We start from the raw sequence: 20,471 nt of genomic DNA on the forward strand, positions 1-20,471 counted from the left end.
TGTACAAAACTTTGGGTAACAAACACATTAGACTTATTTTTCAAATATTGAATTAGCCCGATCCCTCCAAACTGCTCGATTACAAAAATGCATGATGGATTACTAACTGTGACAAAACGTAAGAGACAAGTCAGAAGAGGCAAACACAAAACTTGAACATAATAACATCCTGTTCTGTCAATATCAAAAGACAAATCAAACAATTTTTTTTGTAATAGAAAAGGAAACAAAACAAATTCATGTAATTAAATACTAGTTAGGTTAAAGAACAGTAAAGGGCATATAATATTTATTTTCTCTACATAAGTTTGCATATATTTAATGTAAACTGTCATATGTTTAAATTTCAATTAAAGAACATCATACATGTAATTCTTGATGAATCTAAATATAATGGAATGAAGATTTAAACAGACCCCAAAGATCATATTGTTTTATTTGGTCATTGTTGTTCTAATGCTTTAGCGTCCCCCCCCATTGGACTACGCCAATTTTAGAGGTAAAATCCACAACCAAAGCATATATAGTGTAGGTGAAAAAACTAGATAGTATAGTCTTCAGTATGTCAGAAGTAGAGATTATGATTAAACAAAAATTACTGCAATTCATGTATGATGAACTTACAAAATAATATTTTAGAAGTTTTTAATGATGTTTGTGCTGTTATAAAATCAATCTGGATAATGTAAGTAAAATGGGCTAAACTATGAATAAATGAAATTTCTGGTTAACACTGGATTGTTTTGGAGTAGCACTTTTTTTCTTTATGTTTCATGTCAGGAACATATGTTCACAATCCACCAGCTGTAGTTTTGATTTACTAAGAAATGAAAGTTTTAATCCTGGTCCATCCACTCCTTGCTTTTTTTTTTTTTTTCCCCCACATTTCAGCTTGAGATGAGGCACTCTGTGCCCAGGAATATTGCACATTTACTAAAAACATATCCACTGATAGTAGAATAATTGTAGTAAATTAATAAAGGAAGAAGATATTTTCATTTAGAAAACAAAGCACTAAATTATAACTTTACAGTCACAACACAAGCTCCAGCTCTTCCTAGGCACAGTGGAGCAACCTAAAAAAGAAACAAAAAGAGATATATTTGGATTTGGAGGATATTACTCCCATTGAAATAGTGACATAGTTTATTTGTTGGTAAAGACCTGCTTCTTCAGCCCTACTGTGACCTCCCCTCTTGATGTCAAATTTTCAGCCTTATTTGGTTTTGGGCATATTACCAGATTAGTGGTACTCATTCTTTTTAAAGGTGTTTTTTTTTTTCAGATGGCTTAGGAATTAGTTATATGAAATATTATATTTGGCTAAAATGTTGAACAATATGGATGTGAAAAAAAATGTTGAACACTTTAAGTAACGCTGTCACCAAACAAATACTACCCATACAACCCTCTAGCAGGAGTGGAAACAAACCTGTTGAATGAATCTAAGCAATAATCTTAATTTATAGATAAGGAACAATTCTTACATCTTTCACTTATTGTCCTCTTTTTTTCTTAAAAATACCCAAGACACTAGGCAATTCATAGCTGAAATTAAGGTTTGGACAAGATTAAAGATTACTTGTTCAACAATTAAAGCTGAACAGTATTCTGAACACAGTAACAATCTATGCAGGTGTGTTAAAATGTTAGCATTTGGGGTTGGGGTGACTAAAGCAAAATACTAAGAAAGTTTGCTTTGTTATTATTCGTATAAGGGTATAAGAAAGTGTTTTCTGTCAAATCTTTAATAGCAAGATGACTTCCTAATTAGTTTGACTGCCTATTCTGCCACCCCTACCATCACCCCCATGAAGATTTGAGAATGACCAGACTTTAATTGTAAGAGAATTCTTAGTCGTTTTCCATCTGAATCAGTTTTGATTACTGTTTCTCCTTGAAAAAAATCAATTAACCTATTTTAAAATCTTATCTATTATAGTATTATAGAAGCTATAACCTCTAAATCATTTAAAACCAAATGTCAGTTTGTATTTAGCAGCTTTTCTCAATATATTTTCCCCAAGATATTAAGCCTCCACACTGTCAATAGGTGATATTGTCATGACAACCAACTAGAAAGCTTAGCTTTTAGACTTCGGGAATACATTGCAGTCACCTTGTGCTTTGAGTCAAGGCTGGTAGTGGGGTAGGTGGTGGCTTGAGACTTTGCAATCTCATTTCAGTCCCTATATAAATTACCTCTTGTCCATATATTAAACATTGAGAGAAAAACATTTATTCTCAGATTCTATGGGTATACGTTCACGTTTTTAGGTGTCTTAAAGAGAATTAGTGGTAGAATGTAAGCAAAATAGCTATGTGATCCAGATTACTGATTTTGGTACTAGCTGATTTTTAGCATAAAGTATTAATTATCTGTTATAACAAGTATCAAATATTGGCTAACAGAGTTTCTTATAACTGATATAAGGGCTTAAATCAAGTACTTCTCAGAAAAAGAGAGTTTCTACCTCGTTTTGGACTTCTTCATAGTCATTCACAACTACTTCTGCCATCATGGGAGGCTGATATCAGGTAATTATGTAATTTATTTTCGATGTTGTCGTTCTAATAAAACTTTATTTATAAAAGCATGTATAAGGCTATACTGAGCTCATGAGCAGTTGTTTGCCAACCTGAGGATAGGCCAGTGCCATTAAACACAAGTACAATTAATGTTTTGTAAGCCTTTTAAATTGTATCTGTTATTTAATAATCATGTAATTTCTAAGGAAATCCTGCAGCTCTAATTCAAACACTCAGTCTTATCCCTTTTATCTTTCTCCAAGATATATCATTTACTTAAGAAATAAAATTAAGGAGGTAGCATCAGAGTCTTTTTCTTACCTTTCTCTTCACTTAAAAACTCCCTGTACCATTGTATTCATATTCTCATCTTTTCCTCAAGCCACGGGAAGTAATATTATCCCTCTAGTCTGGATGACCAGTCTTTACTCTTAATTCTGTTTCCCATCCTTCTTTCAAGAAGATGCTCAAAAGTTTTTTCTACCAGAATCTCTCTCACCCTCTTGCTGTCATCTCCACTGTGAAAAAAAGTCCTTGGCTCAAATTCTAATCCCACCATTTATTTGCTATGTGATCTTGGGTTAGCTATTTAACCTTTCTGTGTCTCAGGTTCCTTATCCTATACAGTAGAAATAAGATCACTTACACCTTCCAGGGTTGTTGAGAGGATTAAGTACATTTTTTAATGTGAAGTGCTTACAGCATGATACATATAATGTGCACAATAAATGTCAATTTATTTTAGCTCCCACACTTTTTAAATTGTGTGGTGGCTTCTGCTTATGTCACATTTTCAGAGGGCCCCACAACATCAGGAATGATGAATTTCCATTCTTCTTTATGTAGTTGAAATGCTCTCCTTCCTGTGACTATCTTATTCCACTAGCCCTAAGACTCTCTCTGATCATTCCTTTGTTGCTTTTTTCAGAGGCCACACTCCCAGTCCAACTAATAAGCATGGGTCTGTAAGGACTGGTTGGCGGGAATGGTAATATCTCTTGACTTCATCTATATTTAACACTTGTAGCCTTGCAATGGAAGCAATCTTCTAAATGTTTTCCTTTTATCCAGTATCTCTGCTGCCCTGCCCTAACCCAACTTACACTGAGCCCAACAGTATTACTCTCTTTGGTAAAATCCTCTGCTGGCTGCTGATTACCAAACTAATTAGCTTGGCCTTTATAGGGCTCCACTCTGACCCAACCTCTTCTTCATTAATAATTCCTCCTCGGGCTGGGGTTGTGGCTCAGCGGTAGAGTGCTTGCCTAGCAAATGTGAGGCCCTGGGTTTGATCCTCATCACCACATAAAAAATAAGTAAATAAAATAAATGTTTTGAAAAATATTTTAAAAAAAGCTCCTCCTCTCTAGCATGCATGTTTATAACCAGCCATTTTCCCTCAATATGTCTTGTGTATTTCTGTGTCAGTGACATTTCTTCCATGTTTTCTCACACAATTTCTCCTTTATTTCTAACCTTTTGAATTGGATCACTTCAGATTGATGCTTAGTTTTAAAAAATCCCACTTTTTCCTCACTAAAGCTATCCCAACAATCACTTCTTTTGTCTGAAGATATACTTAATATCCCCTCTCTCATACTGTAGGTTCTTCTTTTGCACACATCTCTCTCACCTACCTAAGTCAGTTCTTTGACAATCAGATTCTCAGAAGTTTTTTTGGGGATATACTTACCATTGCTCCCTGCATATAAGAAAACCTTGACTCAGTTATTGTCTTTTATAAACTGGGTGTTTATAAGCACAAAGTCCTGATTCTAGTCTTGGTGATGATGATTCTTACGTGTGTTTAGCTCCCGCAGAAACAGATATGGAATTCTTTCTGTTTAAAAGCTCGCCATGCCCAGTTTCTTATTCATTAATGTAATTTAGGGTTGCCATCTTATCAGGTTGTTATTTAATTTAATCAGCTCTCAAATATCAATGCTTCTGTATTCAAAAAGTATTACTCGTACATGGGCAAATTATTCAAATTTCTCTGATTCTGTTCTTGCTTCTTATTTTTCATCCTTTTTCCTCCTTCTGTGATAGCCCTCCTGTGGCCCTATTAGCTCTCTCAGTGCCAGAACATTTCCAAGAAAGTGATGGGATCAATGAATAATTTCTTTTGAGTATTAACTTATACTTTGAAGGTAATTTTGGATTTTAATTATATTTTAAAATTAAATATTGTCTCTTGTTTTTTCTTATTTAATCAAGAGGTGACCTTATCATATCCATGTAATACATTTCAATACTGGACAAAGTTGAGTGGTTCTTTACCAAAAATTATTTTCACAAAAAGAGAGTATGATAATGAAAATGAAAAGGCTATACCTGGGTCCACTCATTTGTCTGGGGATCATAAGCCTCCACCGTGTTAAGGTATGTCTGTCCATCATATCCTCCAACAGCATACAATTTATCACCAAGTAAACAGACTCCCACTGCATCTCTGCTGATGCTCATAGATGCCACTGCAGTCCACATATCTGTTTTGGGATCATATCTGAAAGAAAATTTTTAGAACTGGAGCTGACATTGTTCTCAAAATATTATATGTAAAAATAGTTTTGTCCTTTAAGTCTGTCTTCTTGTCTGCTATGTAACTAAAAAAAAATCATTTCAACATGTTTTAGAGAAAAGATCAGTATTTTCTTAAATATTTTAAATTATAGTATTATAGATTAATTTAGCATATGTGCAACACTTAAAAGGAGCTAACATAAATAAATACTAAAAACTAAGTCAAGGCCTTAAGCTACCTATTGAAAATGTAGAAAAATCAAATACATTAAGCTATATGTATGATGACTTATACCCTCAATCTTGTAGCTGCCCATTTTAGATCTTCTTGTCCCTTTCATGAAACATCTTAACTAGACACCCAAAGTGGTCTCTCGATGAGCAGATGCTTCTGGCTAAGATGACCTATTTTTCTTTTGATACCTCTTCTATCAATGACCATAATTTTGCTGGATATAGTACTATAGTAAGCCCATAATTTATGGGGTAAAGTGTATAAAGTCTTCCACATTCCCTTCCTGAATTATAACATGTGACAAGCATGTTTTATCCCCATACAGAGGAAGAACAAGGTGTAACTTGACTGCTTTCTCAAGAAAGAACCAAGTCTTATTATTCTACAGAGTGCTCATTATTATCAACAAACATTGATTTTTCTTTTTATCCTTCTAGTCACAACTTATTTAATAAATCACCCTCATCTTTAAAAAATATGATCAAGTCCTTGTTTCTTGGGCACTCATTAACTTACAATTCCTCTTTAAAATCAAAATCCTTTATAATGTCTCAAGACCCTATATAATCTGTCCCCATCCACTCCAACTCCTTCCTGTCGCTACCTCCATTGCTCTTTGCTCTCTGGCCACAACGGCTGCCTTTTAGTTTCCTGTATGAGCCACATTCTTTTCTGCTTTAGAGAGTTCATACATGCTTCTGTTGATTCTACCTCTAAAATGCATTCAATACTCTTCATTCCTAGACTAGAATGAATGTATGACATGGTACCTCATGTACCATCCAAATCTCCCAGTATTAGGCTCTCTGGCCCCAAAGTTGAGCTTTGTGTAATCAGTTTGAATGACTTGATTAAGCTTTTTAAGATCTGTTACTAGCCTCTGCTGGGTGCAGTGGTGCACACCTGTAATTCCAGTGACTCAGGAGATTGAGTCAGGGGAAGTACAAATTTGAAGTCAGCCTGGACAACTGAGTGAGACCTTGTCTCAGAATAAAAAGGGCTGCAGAGGGCTGGGGATATAACTCCATGGAAGAGTCCTTGCCTAGCATGTGTGAGGCCCTGTGTTTGATCTTCAGGACCACACACATAAAAAAAGGAGAGATATTATTAGCCTTTTAAAATTTTATATTATTTCATTTTGTATACAAATATGTCAGAAATGTCTCTATCCTTTTAACTTTTTATTTAGGTTCATTCTCTCTGAACTTCATTAAGCTCCTTTTCTTAGTAGGTATAGCATCCAGTACAAAACAGGCACAAAATAAATGTTTGCCATATGCTTCAATTAATAATTTATGTAATCAATTCTAAGGTAAAGTTTAAGTAAGTAGCAGTAACATGATGAGAAAAGAATCTGAGTATAGGCTGCTGGCAGACAGAAGAAGAGATGGCTAGAGCAGACAATCCATGCCTACAGAACTCCCAAAGAACCATTCCGCATATGATGGATATTCAGTAGAGTTATCAATTTTCCTGGAGGTACTAGAGTCTTATATTTGATTTTTCCCCCTAGTTTTCCTTCTCAGAAAATTACCTCTCCACACAGTCAGAGAGTCTGGAAGTCAAGTTGGATGCAGGAGCATCGTGTCCTCCAATAGCATACAGCAATCCATTCCAGGTTGTTACTCCTACGCCGCCTCTCCTTTTTGACATTTGTGCACACAGTGTCCATTTATTAGTATGAGGATCAAAGCATTCTACTGATTTGAGACAAGAACTTCCATCACGACCACCAACTGCATAAAGTCTGTAAAAAGAACACAAGAAATGATAAATAAGAAATAGTGCTGTTGCTCTCCTTAAGACAGAGAGGCTATTCTTATGGTATTTCATTGAATTAAGATGCCCAGTTGTCAGAGACACTGTCAATTTATGTGCCATTAAGAAATAAGACATCTAACAATTAAATGACACTTGTATATGTTATATATCACCCTGTATACATGAAAAAGAAAACATAACTGCACATGAAAGCAGTGACAACTATTTAATAGCTGCTATCTCTTTGATAAGTCACCATTGACTGCAACAGGCATTGTAATTTTAGAGATGTTAAAAAAATGTGTCTTTGAATAGATAAAACACACACATGGAGAAGGCTTTGGGGCCCTCTACCATGAGTCTTCCCTGTAAAAATTATATAGTCCAGTGATAAAGAGCATGAATTCTTGAACCAGACTATCTGGATCTGAATGCTAGTTTCTTCACTTACTCCTTGTGATTGTGGACAATTTATTTAATTTCTATGTGCCTCAATTTCATCATCTATAAGCATGATATCACAGTATTATTAATAATTACAGTGCTTAGCATGTAGTAAGCATGATATAAGTATTTAAAGAAAAATTGTCTCTATTTGTGTTCTTTTAGAAAAAAGCATTTTTAGCAGATCTTAAAATTGTACAAACAACATTTATACTGAGTTAATATTAAGAATTAAATGTGTTGTTAACATTTCATGAAGAATCATTATCTCAAGCAATGGTTTTAAAGTTGTCTTCTAAGAATAGATTTTACAGATGAATGGGGCAGGGGTATTCCCAAAATGGTTCATTTGAAATTAAAGTTTTTGATAGAATTTTTAATTTTCAAAAATATCACCTGACTCAATTAAATTCCATGCAAGATTTAGAACTCATTTCTCTTCTCACATGACAGTATCTACTACAATAAAAACAGGAAATTATGTCAACTTAGTTACTTATTTTATGTGATGCTGAGGATTGAACCTAGTGCCTCATATGTGCTAGGCAAGTACTCTACCACAGAGCTACAACCCCAGCCCATCAACTTGTGATAATATTGAGCTATGTATTTTAGAATAAGATTTAGATCTTCACAGACTTTTAAATTTATGATCAAGAATGCAAGTAGTTGGCTGATACTGTTTGATATTCAACTTAGAACAAAAATTTTCCTACTACTTTCAAATTATTTGAGCAATCTAATGGAAGAGTCTCCTGAGACTCCAATTAAATTAGTAATTAAAATAACTATTGCCATTTCAACCTTTTATCTGTGAATCAGGATTTTCTCATACTACTAGATAACCAAAAGAAAACAGAACTAAGCTGGATGTTCTTGAAAACTGAGTTATTCTTCTATATCATTTTTATAAAATTTAAACTTGAACTTAAAATAAAGTTAAGATATTACTGTTAAAAATATCTTAACAACAATTTAGAGGTAGCCTGATGAGAGAAGAAAGAAAGTCTAAGTAAAGCTTCTTTCTGTCAAATACCATAGAAAGAAAAAATTCAATATTTTGGAAACTTTAAGATATAGAATGTATCGCATAAAACATAAACACAACTACATTTGTTCCATTGAACATTATAAAATAAGAAAAGAGGAAGTTATTCAAGGCTGTATCAATTATATTCAATTAATTAAATTTCCAGCAGGTAAAATATGAAATATTGACTTATCATTAGGGGACAAAGAAAGGTAAGGAAGTAAATTATTTTTATTTCTGGAAATCAGGTTTTAAAGAAAGAAGGTGGTTGTTCCTTTGTCCTCTATTAGAAATAAGAGCTCAGAAACTTGACATTGAACAAAAATTCACCCAACAAACTAATCCCTGAAGTTTAACCCAAAAGGTCTAACAAGGGGATGTGGCTCAAGCGGTAGCACACTTGCCTGGCATGCGTGCGGCCCGGGTTTAATCCTCAGCACCACATACAAACAAAGATGTTGTGTCCGCCGAAAACTAAAAAATAAATATTAAAAATTCTCTCTCTCTCTCTCTTTCAAAAAAAAAAAAAAGGTCTAAATAAACAAGGGACTGTTTTAATTTTCTTCTTTTTTCTTATTTCAGATTTGTAATGGTTGATGTTTGTATCAAAGTTAGTAAATATACATAGTGACACATTTGTAAGTTATTTCTTTAACTAAAATAAAGGAAGGGAGAAGTAAGGAGAACAGATATGTGTATTTTCTTAAAATACAATTCTACTAACAATTCTAGGTTTCTATTTTCTGATTTCTTCTCTTTCTGGAAATAATAATACAAAATGAATGCAACAAAAATTTTTATTTAACATTCATGGAGGGCTTCATTTTACAGATGAAAGGAGTGAAAAAGTTTCACATTTAGTTTTTGAATAACCAGGAAATACGGGTGAAGGTCTATCTAAATCAGTTTATTTATAGCAGATGAGAGGCAAGAGAGAGCCTCCTTCCAAATCCATTCTGGTTTTGCCAGTTTACCAAGTTTTAAAAGATGAGGAGCCAAATTAAAGACAAGTCAGTAGAGAAGACAGAAGGAAGTTTTAGAGGAACATAGAAACAGACTGCCCTACTTTTAAAAGACCATATACTTTTAAAGGTATATATATAAATCATCAGATTTTGACAGTATTATTTACATTTTTAATAGCTACTTGGTAGATGAGTCAGCCATCAAAGAATCTGAAAATATGAAAAAAGAGATAAAAAAAACAACTCAAGTCTTCCCTTAGTTTTGACCTTTTGGTTTAAACTTTAATATGGATTATTTACATAAAAATCTCTTCACTCTAAATGATGATTAAAAATGGACAGCATTTGCACATTAGAATGAAAGCCCAATGATGGGCTTTCATTTGTTTTTAAAATTATAAAAAGAGTCATTGTTTAAAAAGTTTCTTTAAATCACTTGAAGTATTTATGCATTTCTTTAAACTGGAAATGATAACTGCTTAATAAATTTCAGGTATAGTGTTTTAATGAATTTTAAGCACTTCCTTACTTGCCACTTAGTACTGCCACACCGACTGTGCTCCTGGGGGTGGACATGGTGGCAACAAAGTTCCACTGACGAGCCTGAGGGTCCCATCTTTCTACTGTGTTCAGATAGCTCCAGCCATCGTGTCCGCCTACTGCATACATGGGACCTTCCAACACAGCCACACCTACACACAGACAGGGAGAGGTGATGACTGCCAAGAATATTTGCTGCCAACATCACATGTAAGCTGAACTCCAAGGATAATACACCTAAGACATATAAATGTAACCAATCAAAAATCTGTACTTTAGATATTTGCCTTCCTCATTGCTCCTCTTAGTGGGTAGGTGGGTAGGGATAAAATAGCACTGTAGTTCTGCTCTTAAAGCTTTTAGAAACTATTATTTCCAGGCATGACAGTGGAAAGTTAATTTAAAACTATACCAGATACAGTGCCAAAAACATTTTTTTAAATTCTGGATTTAAGACATATTTGAAAAAAAATTTATTCTTTTCCTCCTATTAATTCAAATTAATGATACTTTACTATAGTTAGATTTGTTATAAGCCAATTGATTGATTCACTGCCAGGGAGTCAAGTTGGATTCAACAATTATCTATTGGGTTTCTACTAAGTGCCAGACATTTAATAGAACTTGCCAGATGTTGTAAAAAATATCTATTTTGTGTCTCCTGAAAATGTAAGACCCATTTGGACCTTATATTTTTAAGACACAGGCACGATAAGGAGTAAAATAAAAGGGTAGAGAGCGCCAAGGGAAACTTTTCTGATAAGGTGACATTTGAGCTGATGAGTGAATGAAGTTAGGAGATCAGACATGGAGTTATCTTTGGGAAGATAAGATGAAGTAGAAGGAACAGCATAAGCAAAGGCCCAGAGCAATGCTCGGTGTGTGTGAGGTACAGCACGTGGCCAGTTTGGCGGAGCAGGGAGACTGAGGGGGTGAGTGTAGGTGAGGAGGAAGAGTGCAGAGTCACATCACACAGGGCAGTCAGAAATAAGTACACTGACCTTGTTTGAGGACTTTGGATTTTACTCTTAATGAGAAGAAGAGCCAATAGAGGGTTTTGAAAAGAGGTAGGACATGATTATGGCCAGGTGAGGTAAAAAACTTGAGGGCAAAAAACTTTTTATAATACAAATATATTTTAATTTGTGAGATCATGGTTAGATAAGATTAAAATATTTGTTTTTCATGTATAACCCAAAGTAACATTTTATTTCACTCATTTTTTATATCATGTTTTGTGCCCCACAGTGCTGACTACTGGAGATTACATATATATGTGTATGGGTATATATTTATAATATTTATATATTGCCAATTTTATATAACATATCCAATTTTAGATGTACTACGAAAACATGTAATATATAATTAATCAAAGGGTAAAGGAAAAAGAGTCCTCCTACTCCAACCCCTTAAATAATAGCTTTGAGAAAGAAATTTTAGTTGTAGAAGCTTTTTTTCAAATGAACTCTTCATATAATTTTCACATATGAAGAGATAAAGGGAGTGTTTCTTAAATAAAGTGAGCTCAAATTTATAAAATTTACTTATTATTAAGGTAAAACCAAGGTTGTTTTGAATAAATGAAACAAAAATTTTGAATTAGGACTTAAAGAAGACATTTAAACTATTGACTATCATCCTCTAACTTGCTATGGTTCACAATGTCTTTCATATGGCACCTGGAACTCATGATAGCATTTCATGCACAATCCAGTTGGCACAAATCATGAATCATTATATTCTATGTACTATATTTACCTTAAATTAGAATTAGATTTCTCTTTACATGGTAGAAGAAGTATGTAGTTGAATTAAACTATCAACCCTTGTTTATAGTAAATCCAAATTTATAATTCTCATTCAGAGTCTAGGGGTGTAGCTCAGAATTTACAGGGCCAAGGGTTTGATCTCCAGCAGCACAAACAAAACAAAACAAAAATGAATAAATCTGATTTGTTCTTAAGATACATGTTCTATTCTGTGCCTATGTATTAGCTGATCTTATGGACTTCAGAGTAATGTTTTACAGTTTTCTTTGTTACATTTCATATAATTAATTTTAAACTCCTCCTTTCAGTGTCCCTTAGCCCAACTCTTTGGCTTTTACTCCTGTACTGAAACTTAATATCTTTCACTGAAACCTAATTACCAACTAGTAGAATTCCTTGTCCCTTTGCTGTTTTCTTGTTCCTGTCACCACATCAGTCTTTATTCCTAGATAGCATTTATTATTGGCTATTGGCTTTTTTGAGCAGCCTTTATCCACACTGGTGCCTAGTATTAATTTAACAAATTGAGTATATACCATGCTAGCTAAATTCAACTGTGCTTTCATTGCTATGCATCCATCTTTTATAGTGACCTATAAAATTCTTTATTCCAACTATTATAAACCTTTTCTAATCTGATAAATTGACTATAAAGCCACTGATTCTTCATTCTCTGAATTTACATCTTTTTGCAATGTGACTGTAGGTCTTTTCTTGAAGAACAGGAATCTATTTCTCTACTTTTTAAACCTAGGCTTGCCCATGGGACTTGTCTTGGTCAGTGAGGCATTAGCAAATATAATGCAAGTAGAGGCCTGAAATTTTGAGCAGTGTGGCTTGCATTCTCCTGCTGCTTTCAAAAGCCTGTGATGCCACCATGTGAAGGAACACAGGGCTAATGTGCTGAAGGATTAGAGTCATATGGGCAGTTGCTGCTGTTGGCCAGGCCAACAACCTGCCTAAAACTACCAGACATGTGAATAAGGCAATCCCAGATCATTTAGTCAACCTGCCAGCCCACCACAGATTTATGAAAACCTGGTAGAGATCATCCAAGGCAGCCTAAACCAGAAAAACTGTTCTTTTGACCCATGAGCCAAATAAATGGTTGTTGCCTTAAGCTTCTCCATTTTGGACTGGTTTGTTATGCAGTAAAAGCTGGGTGATGCACACACCTTTTAAGTCCCATCTAGTTTTAATTCTACCTCCTTCATTCTCATAAAACAACTTGTTATCCTATTTCACTGAGAAAAAAGAGGTCCCCAACTTCTCTTCCATGCATCTTAGAATGAACCCTCAGTTCCTTGAGGGTGAAGACAGTGTCTTCATCTGTGTAACATATAGAAGAAAGAGCAGGGCAAACAGTATATGCTAATCATGCTCAGTAAATTACTGAGTGATAAAATTAAAGTCTTTCTTACTACATTCTCTTTGCCACCTCAAAATTCTTCTGGGTTTTTATTCCATTTCTGTTTAAAAACAGGGGTTACATAAATATAAAAAATAATAATGCTAATATTTTTAGATAAGCATTTAAATGAGGTTAGGTAAAACTAACTGCAAACATAGAACACTTCTGTGAAAAGGTGGCTTCGACCATGCTGCTACCCTAAACCCCTCAGATATGTTTTTACCTGCACTGGCTGCTGTCATACTTGTGTATGTGCTTGTTTTCTCTGCTTCTGCTTCTCAGATAACAGGAGTATGAGAACAATTGCTTGGTGGTTGATTACTACCAACTCAGCTACTATGTTGGTTGTCTTCTGCCTGGTATAGAATGTAAAATACCATGGCAGCAGATGTATGACAGTATAGTGAATCTGCAGCTATACTTACCAAGGCCATGCCTGTGTGTGGACATTGGAGGCATCACACTCCAAGTTTTTGTTTTGGGGTTGTAGCATTCTACAGTATTCAAAGTCTTCAGTCCATCTCTCCCTCCAACCACGTACAGTTTGTCATCTAACACTGCAACACCAAACTGTAGCCTCCGCCCATTCATATTTGCCACAGGAGTCCATGTATTTGTACGCAGATCATATTTTTCAATGCTTGTTGCTCCTTAACAGTAATATGCAGAAATTATGTGAATGAAAATGCCACCATGATTGACTATTTTATAAAATTATGCATACAAAAGAATAATTTTTATTAGCATTGAGAACAATACTTTGTATCCCATGAAGCCCCTGCAATATCGGGCTCCTCCTACATCCATGACCTCATCTCCTACCATTCTCCAGGGCATAAGCCAGGCCCAGAATTAAAAGGTAAAGTGGGCAAGGATTAGCTGTCAAAGGAGACTGAGAAACTATGGCCAGAAGTGGGAGGAAAAGCAGAGGAGGTTAGTGTCATGCAAGGCAAAGGTAAAACGCTGGTAGCAGGGAGGCTGGCTAACATCATCAATGCTCTTGAGAGAAGCAAGTTAAGACAAAGACTAAAAGGTATTACTGGACTCAGCTACATGGAGGCCACTGATGATATGAGGAAGACTTTCTTAACTAAGTGGCTGAGACATGATAGGAGGTGAGGAATTGGAAATAACGAGCACAGAGGATTCTTCTAAGAAGTTTTGCTACAAAAGGGAGGAGGAATAAAGGGGTTACAAGAAGAGTTTATGGAGGTTTTACTTTGTTGTTAAAATTGGAAAACCTTGAGTTGGTTTAAATGCTTATGGGAGGAATCTAGTTGAAAAGAAGGAAGCTGAAAACACTGGAGATGAAAAGGAATCATAATTAATAGTGTGAGGTTCCTGAGGAAGCAGGAAAGGGCAGTACCCACAGCACAGGCAGAGGCTGGCTTCTATAGGAAGAGGGAACCACATCTATGCAAGGAGGAAGGGCAAAAGGTCTGTGTTTTGGGAACTTAAGTGTGGGACGTTAGGGAATTTCTGCTAATGCTGTCTACATTGTTTTAAAAACTGGAAGATTCCAGAACTATTCTCTTTATGAGTTAAAACCAGTAGAGATTAAAAACAAAACAAAAACCAAACCAAATACAAACAAAACCGCCACCTCCCCTCAAAAAAACCCCAGCCCCCAATCATGAAGACTTCAATTAGGACCCTTTCTCCTAAGCTTCTAATATACCAAGTCATCAGTGCTAGCCTTACAGAATTATGATTGTGACAAACATTTATTCTAAAGTATTTGTTATATTAGGTCAGAGAACTAGTAATCTCCTAAAAATTGATAATCTCCTAAAATTTACAAATAGTTTTGTTCTACATATAAATATTATATTTTCTTATGTTATAGTTCTTTTTAAAAACTGGTTCTATGCAGTTTTAAGTTATTTGGGATTAATACCAATTCTCTTTCCATCTGTTTTCTTCACAGCACCAAACAGAATTCTTTCTAATAGTACCTGTTCAAAAATACTTTTGAATGTGAGTGATCTTTCTTTATAACTTTTTCGCAATAATGAAATTCTATTCATATGCTTAGATTATTTCATGTAAGAGTTTATGTAATTTATCACTTCAAAAATGATCTCACCTCAGTCAGAATGGCAGCTATTATGAATACAAACAACAATAAGTGTTGTCGAGGATGTGGGGTAAAGGATACACTCATAACTGCTGGTGGGGCTGCAAATTGGTGCAGCCAATATGGAAAGCAGTATGGAGATTTTTTGGAAAATTGGGAATGAAACCACCATTTGACCCAGCTATCCATACACTCCTTGGTCTATACCCAAAGGACTTAAAAACAGCATACTACAGGGACACAGCCACATCCAATGTTTATAGTAGCACAATTCACAATAGCTAAACTAAGATGCCCTATACAACCTAGATGCCCTTCAATAGACGAATGGATAAAAAAAAAAATGTGGCATATATATACACAATGGAATATTACTCAGCAATAAAAGAGAATAAAATCATGGCACTTGCAGGTAAATGGATGGATAATGCTAAGTAAAGTTAGCCAATCCCCCAAAACCAAATGCTGAATGTTTTCCCATATATAAGAAGGCTGATTCATAGGGGGGTAGGGAGAGGGAGCATGGAAGGATAGACAATAGGGCGGGGGGGGGGTGGGAAGGGAAGAGGGGGCATGGGGTTAGAAATGATGGTGGAATGTGATGGACATTATTATCCAAAGTACATGTATGAAGACACAAATTGGTGTGAATATATTTTGTATACAACCAGAGATATGAAAAATGCTGCGCCCCTCCCCTGACTCAGGCAATGGCAAGGCCCTACTGAGGTGGATGGCGCAAGGCTTCCATCCTCTGGAGGAGCACAGTATATTTCTGGGAATGGGCTGGTTTGTTTTTGTATTCCTTTAATAAGTATAGTTGCGACTTCTCATATGACCATTAAGTATGAAGGAAAAAACATGACTTTCCCAATTAATGCAACTACTTCTAAAGAATAAATCTGTTTGCTCTAAATGCAATGATTCAGCTGTGGAATGTAAATTGTTAACGTTTAATGAAAAACCCCTTGTAGGAAAAACAGTCAAGGAAGTTTTTGAGAAAATTAAAATCTAGAGAAGAAGAATTAATGTTAAGAAGACAGATTAGTGCTTAGTACTGGGCAACTTGTTCTTGTTCCTGTGCACAATGGTTTGTGCTCTTGCTCTTGTTTGATTAAAATTAGTAGCCTCTCTTTTCAAGTTAACCACTTGCTGTAATCATAGCACCGGTTCCAGTCAGTAAGTCAAGAAAGAATAGTCAAGGTATAGGCCAGTAGTCTGGGACATTTCTAACTATTATTAAAAGCTAACTAAGCAGAAACAGCTCAAAGCCAAACTCGAACTGAAAGTAAAACTGCTTGTTTATGCATAAGCCAAGATACATTCTTCTATTCTAATTGTAGCTATGTAATACTTTGTTTCTTTGAATAATGATTTCTGTTTTGTAACCACAAAGTACTGTGAGCCTGCCAAAATGAAAAGTATATATGATTAACTTCACAAGTAAAGATTGGGATTCAGCACCTTTACTTTGGTGTCTGTTGTTTCTCCACCCCCTTTTTGCTGACTCCTCACCATCCATTCGTCTCCTGAGACCCCCTGTTGGAGCTGGACTCCAACAGAAAAATTGGGCTGTATATGTGTAATAAGAATTGTAATGCATTCCGCTGTCATATATAAATAAAAAAATAAAACATTACAAAACAAAAAAATCTTAAAATCTTTTTCCTTCCATAAAATTAATCAAATCAAATAAAAATTCCCATCCAATAAAGGTTAATCATCTCTCTTCACGAATATATTTAAGAAATATCTTTCTTTTGAACTTTAATTAATTAATTAATTAATTAATTTTGTGGTGCTGGGGATAAAACCCAGGGCCTTGAGCATGCTAGGCAAGCAGTCTGCCACTAAACTAAGTTCCCAGCCCCTAAGTTATTTTTTTTTAAATATCTAGTTTACTAAGTAGTATCACAGTGTAATAAATTCAAACTTAAAACTTCTTTTGATAATTTCAAGTCTAATGCATACAAAATATTAAAACAGTCGAAAATATTTTTAAAAATCCAAACATTCCAAAAATAAAAAAATCCTAACAATTATAAAGTTTTGTGTAAAAACAGAATGTCTTTAACTTATAATGAAGGACCAACCTTTAAAAAGTAAGCACAAATATTTCTGACACCTTTCTAGTGGCTATCTAGAATCATCATCAGCTTATTTGTTGGACTCTATACTAAAAAGACATATGAAGGGATCAAGAGTGAATGATCTGACTACCATCCAACAAAGGCAAACCATTCTTCATTATAAAGATATTGGGAATAAGATAAAGAGAGGGAAGATAGCTTATATAGGATAGAGGGTCACAGTATTTGAATATTAAGAAAGATTCAGACATAAAGTTGGTCAAGCAGCAAGGACCAGATTAAAGAATGTCTTAAAAGCTGAAATGAGGAATTTATTCCTTATGTGGTAAGAAATAAAGATCTCTGGAGTTTTTGAGCAGAGTAGTGATAATGTTAACTGAAGACTTAATGGAGCAGAGAGTATGGTCTCCAGTGTTAAAATGCCTATTTATATCTCATCACTAATTAGTTATGTTAGCCTGGAAAAGTTACTAACTTCTTTTAGTCTTGGTATCCTCAACTATAAAAGAGAGCAAGAACTGTATTCGGCTCTTAGAGCTTTCCTAATAACAGATACTCACAACATAATGAGTGCTATTTCCCCCAAGCTAACCTGATCCAAATAGGTAGGCTGATAGGAGGCTACCTGGAATATTGGAAAGAGGGCAGTAGAGATCTGAAGGAATTAGATACAAGACCCATGTGAAGGAAGACACAGCTGTCAGAATTTAAGATTTGAGACAGAGAATTATTTCCTTTGGGTACTAGAATCTGAGCTTCTTTCTCTTGCTTGGACAATTTCCCACTGTATGTATAAGTCTTGATAGAAGGCAGCAACTCATCTCCCAGAAAACTGGAAAGACAGATACTTGTTCTCCTTCCCTTAGACATTTAATGCTCAGGATTGACCTAACACTTGCATACAGAAGTTAAACACAGGACATTAGTAAGAAGCAGGCAGTGGACACAGTGCCCTTGTCTCATCAACCTTCTAATAAATTCCCTTATCTGTTTAAATGAGCCAGAATTGATGTCCACTGAAGAAAACTTATTTTGGTTCTACACTCTTAAGTCTGGGAGACATAGTCAGAGATTTAAACATGCCACGTTTGAAGTGAATGGTGAAAGTCAAGTAGATATTTTCAACAAGTTGGAAATATGAGAATAAAGTCAAAGTAAGAGAGTAGAATACACAGATTAATACAGAGATAAACAGTTAAAGCCCTGAAAAAGAGAAGGAAAGAGAGAGGGGAAGAGGAGCTGGTAATAACTACAAAGCCTAGCACCACATGTAATGACAGATGGATATTTTAAACAAGTTAGAACTATGAGAATAAAATCAAATCTATAGACAGATATATCAAATGATGTCAGTCTTTGCTTCCATGAACCTACAAGATAAATAACATACAAAACTTTCAATTAGAGCTCATAATTTTATATTCCTTATAGATAACACACAGGAGAAAAACACACAGGATTAATAAATTTAGGGCTTCAGTTGTACAAGTAATTCAAGAGATGGCAAAGCAAATCTTCATTCACTGACAGATACTGATGCTCTATGTGCAAGGCATTGTACTAGGCACTCAGGATATATTAACTCCTTGCTTTTCTGGAGCTTACTTGAGGAGAAGACGTAGAGAGACAGTAAACAAATATATATGCTGCTTCAATCTCTAGGGGCTAGAAGAGAAGAGCAAGGGAAGAAGCAGAATAAGCTAAGATTAGAGAGGTACTGTCAAAGGATTGTAGATGATTAGTACTAGAAATGTAGACACAGGGGAGATCAATGTATATGGAGAGATTAACACATAGAAGCTTCTAACATAATACCTGGCAGCCAGTAGGTACTATGTATATTGTTCATTACTGTAATTTTTATCATTAGTAAAAACTGAATGGTATAAAAAATTCTCAGATACTTTGACCCAGATTTCCCAAATGTTTACATTTTACTACATTTGTTTTCTAGTCTGAATGTGTGTGTGCTTGCCTTTCTTCCTCTGAACTATATATGAGCCAGTTACAGAGATATGACCCTATACCCCTAAATACTTTAGAGTGTCTTCCTCAGAACAACATTATTTTTATAAAACCACAATACAATTATCAAAGTCTGAAAACTAATATTAAACATGCTATCTAATCTACAGACCTTATTTGAAGCTTTTCATTCATCTCAATTATGTCCTAAAGCAAAAGAAAAACCAAGATGATTGATTATAATAGTTGCTATGTGTCTTTATTCTCTGGTAATCTGGAACAATGTCTGAATCTTTTTATTTTTTACTTTGTATTTCACAACACTGACATTTTTGAAAACTACAGACAGACAAGTTATTTTGTAGACTGTCTCTCAACTTAGATTTGTTTTTTCCTCATGATTGAATTCAGGTTATAGACTTTTCACAAGAATACCACAGGTGGGCTGCTGAGTTTTTCACAGTGCATCCTATAAGAGGCACATGCTGCCGCTCATTCTCATTACTGGCAACATTATCTTTGATTAAGTGGATGATTAAGTGGATGTGTGCCAGTGCTCTCTATTGTAAAGATACTATTTTACCCTTTGTATCTAATAAGTATGTGGCTAGGAGGTACTTTGAGTCTAAATATCCTTTTCTCAAATTTTTACCCATCAGTCTTACCATACACTGATAATTCCTTTTTCCTTTCATTTCTTGCAGTACTAGGGACTGGACTCAGGGATACTCTACCATTGAGCTACATCCCTAACTCTTTTGAATTTTATTTATTTTTATTTTGAGACTGAGGCTGGCCTTAAACTTGTGATCCTTCTGCCTCAGCCTCCCTACTAGTTGGATTACAGGCATGCATCACCATGCCTGGCTTACACTGAGGATTCTTGACTGATACATAAAATACTTGGGACCAGAAGTGTTTCTGATTTGAGTGTTTCTGATTGATTGACTGATTGACTTTACTGGTTGAGCGTCCTCAATCTGAAAATATGAGATGAAGAGCACCTCCATCATTTGGAGAACCAACATGACACTTGAAAAGTTTTTTGATTTTGGAACATTTCATAATTTGGATTTTGATGGCTGCTAAATGGCAACATTTTAAATTCTATCTTTCCTTTTGCACCTAA

At 34.9% G+C, this 20,471-nt stretch overlaps 1 protein-coding gene across 5 annotated transcripts in view; it reads right to left on the minus strand.

Moving 5' to 3' along the window:
* Positions 1–286: 286 nt before the first annotated feature.
* Positions 287–20,471, minus strand: part of Klhl5 (kelch like family member 5) — a 74,350-nt gene continuing 54,165 nt past the window's right edge. For all 5 annotated transcript variants that reach the window (XM_026385379.2, XM_026385359.2, XM_026385369.2 and 2 more), the window contains 5 exons: positions 13,636–13,860; positions 10,017–10,179; positions 6,822–7,034; positions 4,864–5,035; positions 287–1,076 (listed from right to left, as the gene is read on the minus strand). In XM_026385379.2, the coding sequence (XP_026241164.1) occupies positions 1,020–1,076; positions 4,864–5,035; positions 6,822–7,034; positions 10,017–10,179; positions 13,636–13,860 (830 nt within the window). In that variant the 3' untranslated portion in view covers positions 287–1,019. The remainder of the gene's footprint in view (positions 1,077–4,863; positions 5,036–6,821; positions 7,035–10,016; positions 10,180–13,635; positions 13,861–20,471) is intronic.

Source organism: Urocitellus parryii, chromosome 10 (assembly GCF_045843805.1).
Source record: "Urocitellus parryii isolate mUroPar1 chromosome 10, mUroPar1.hap1, whole genome shotgun sequence".
Classification (NCBI taxonomy): domain Eukaryota; kingdom Metazoa; phylum Chordata; class Mammalia; order Rodentia; family Sciuridae; genus Urocitellus; species Urocitellus parryii.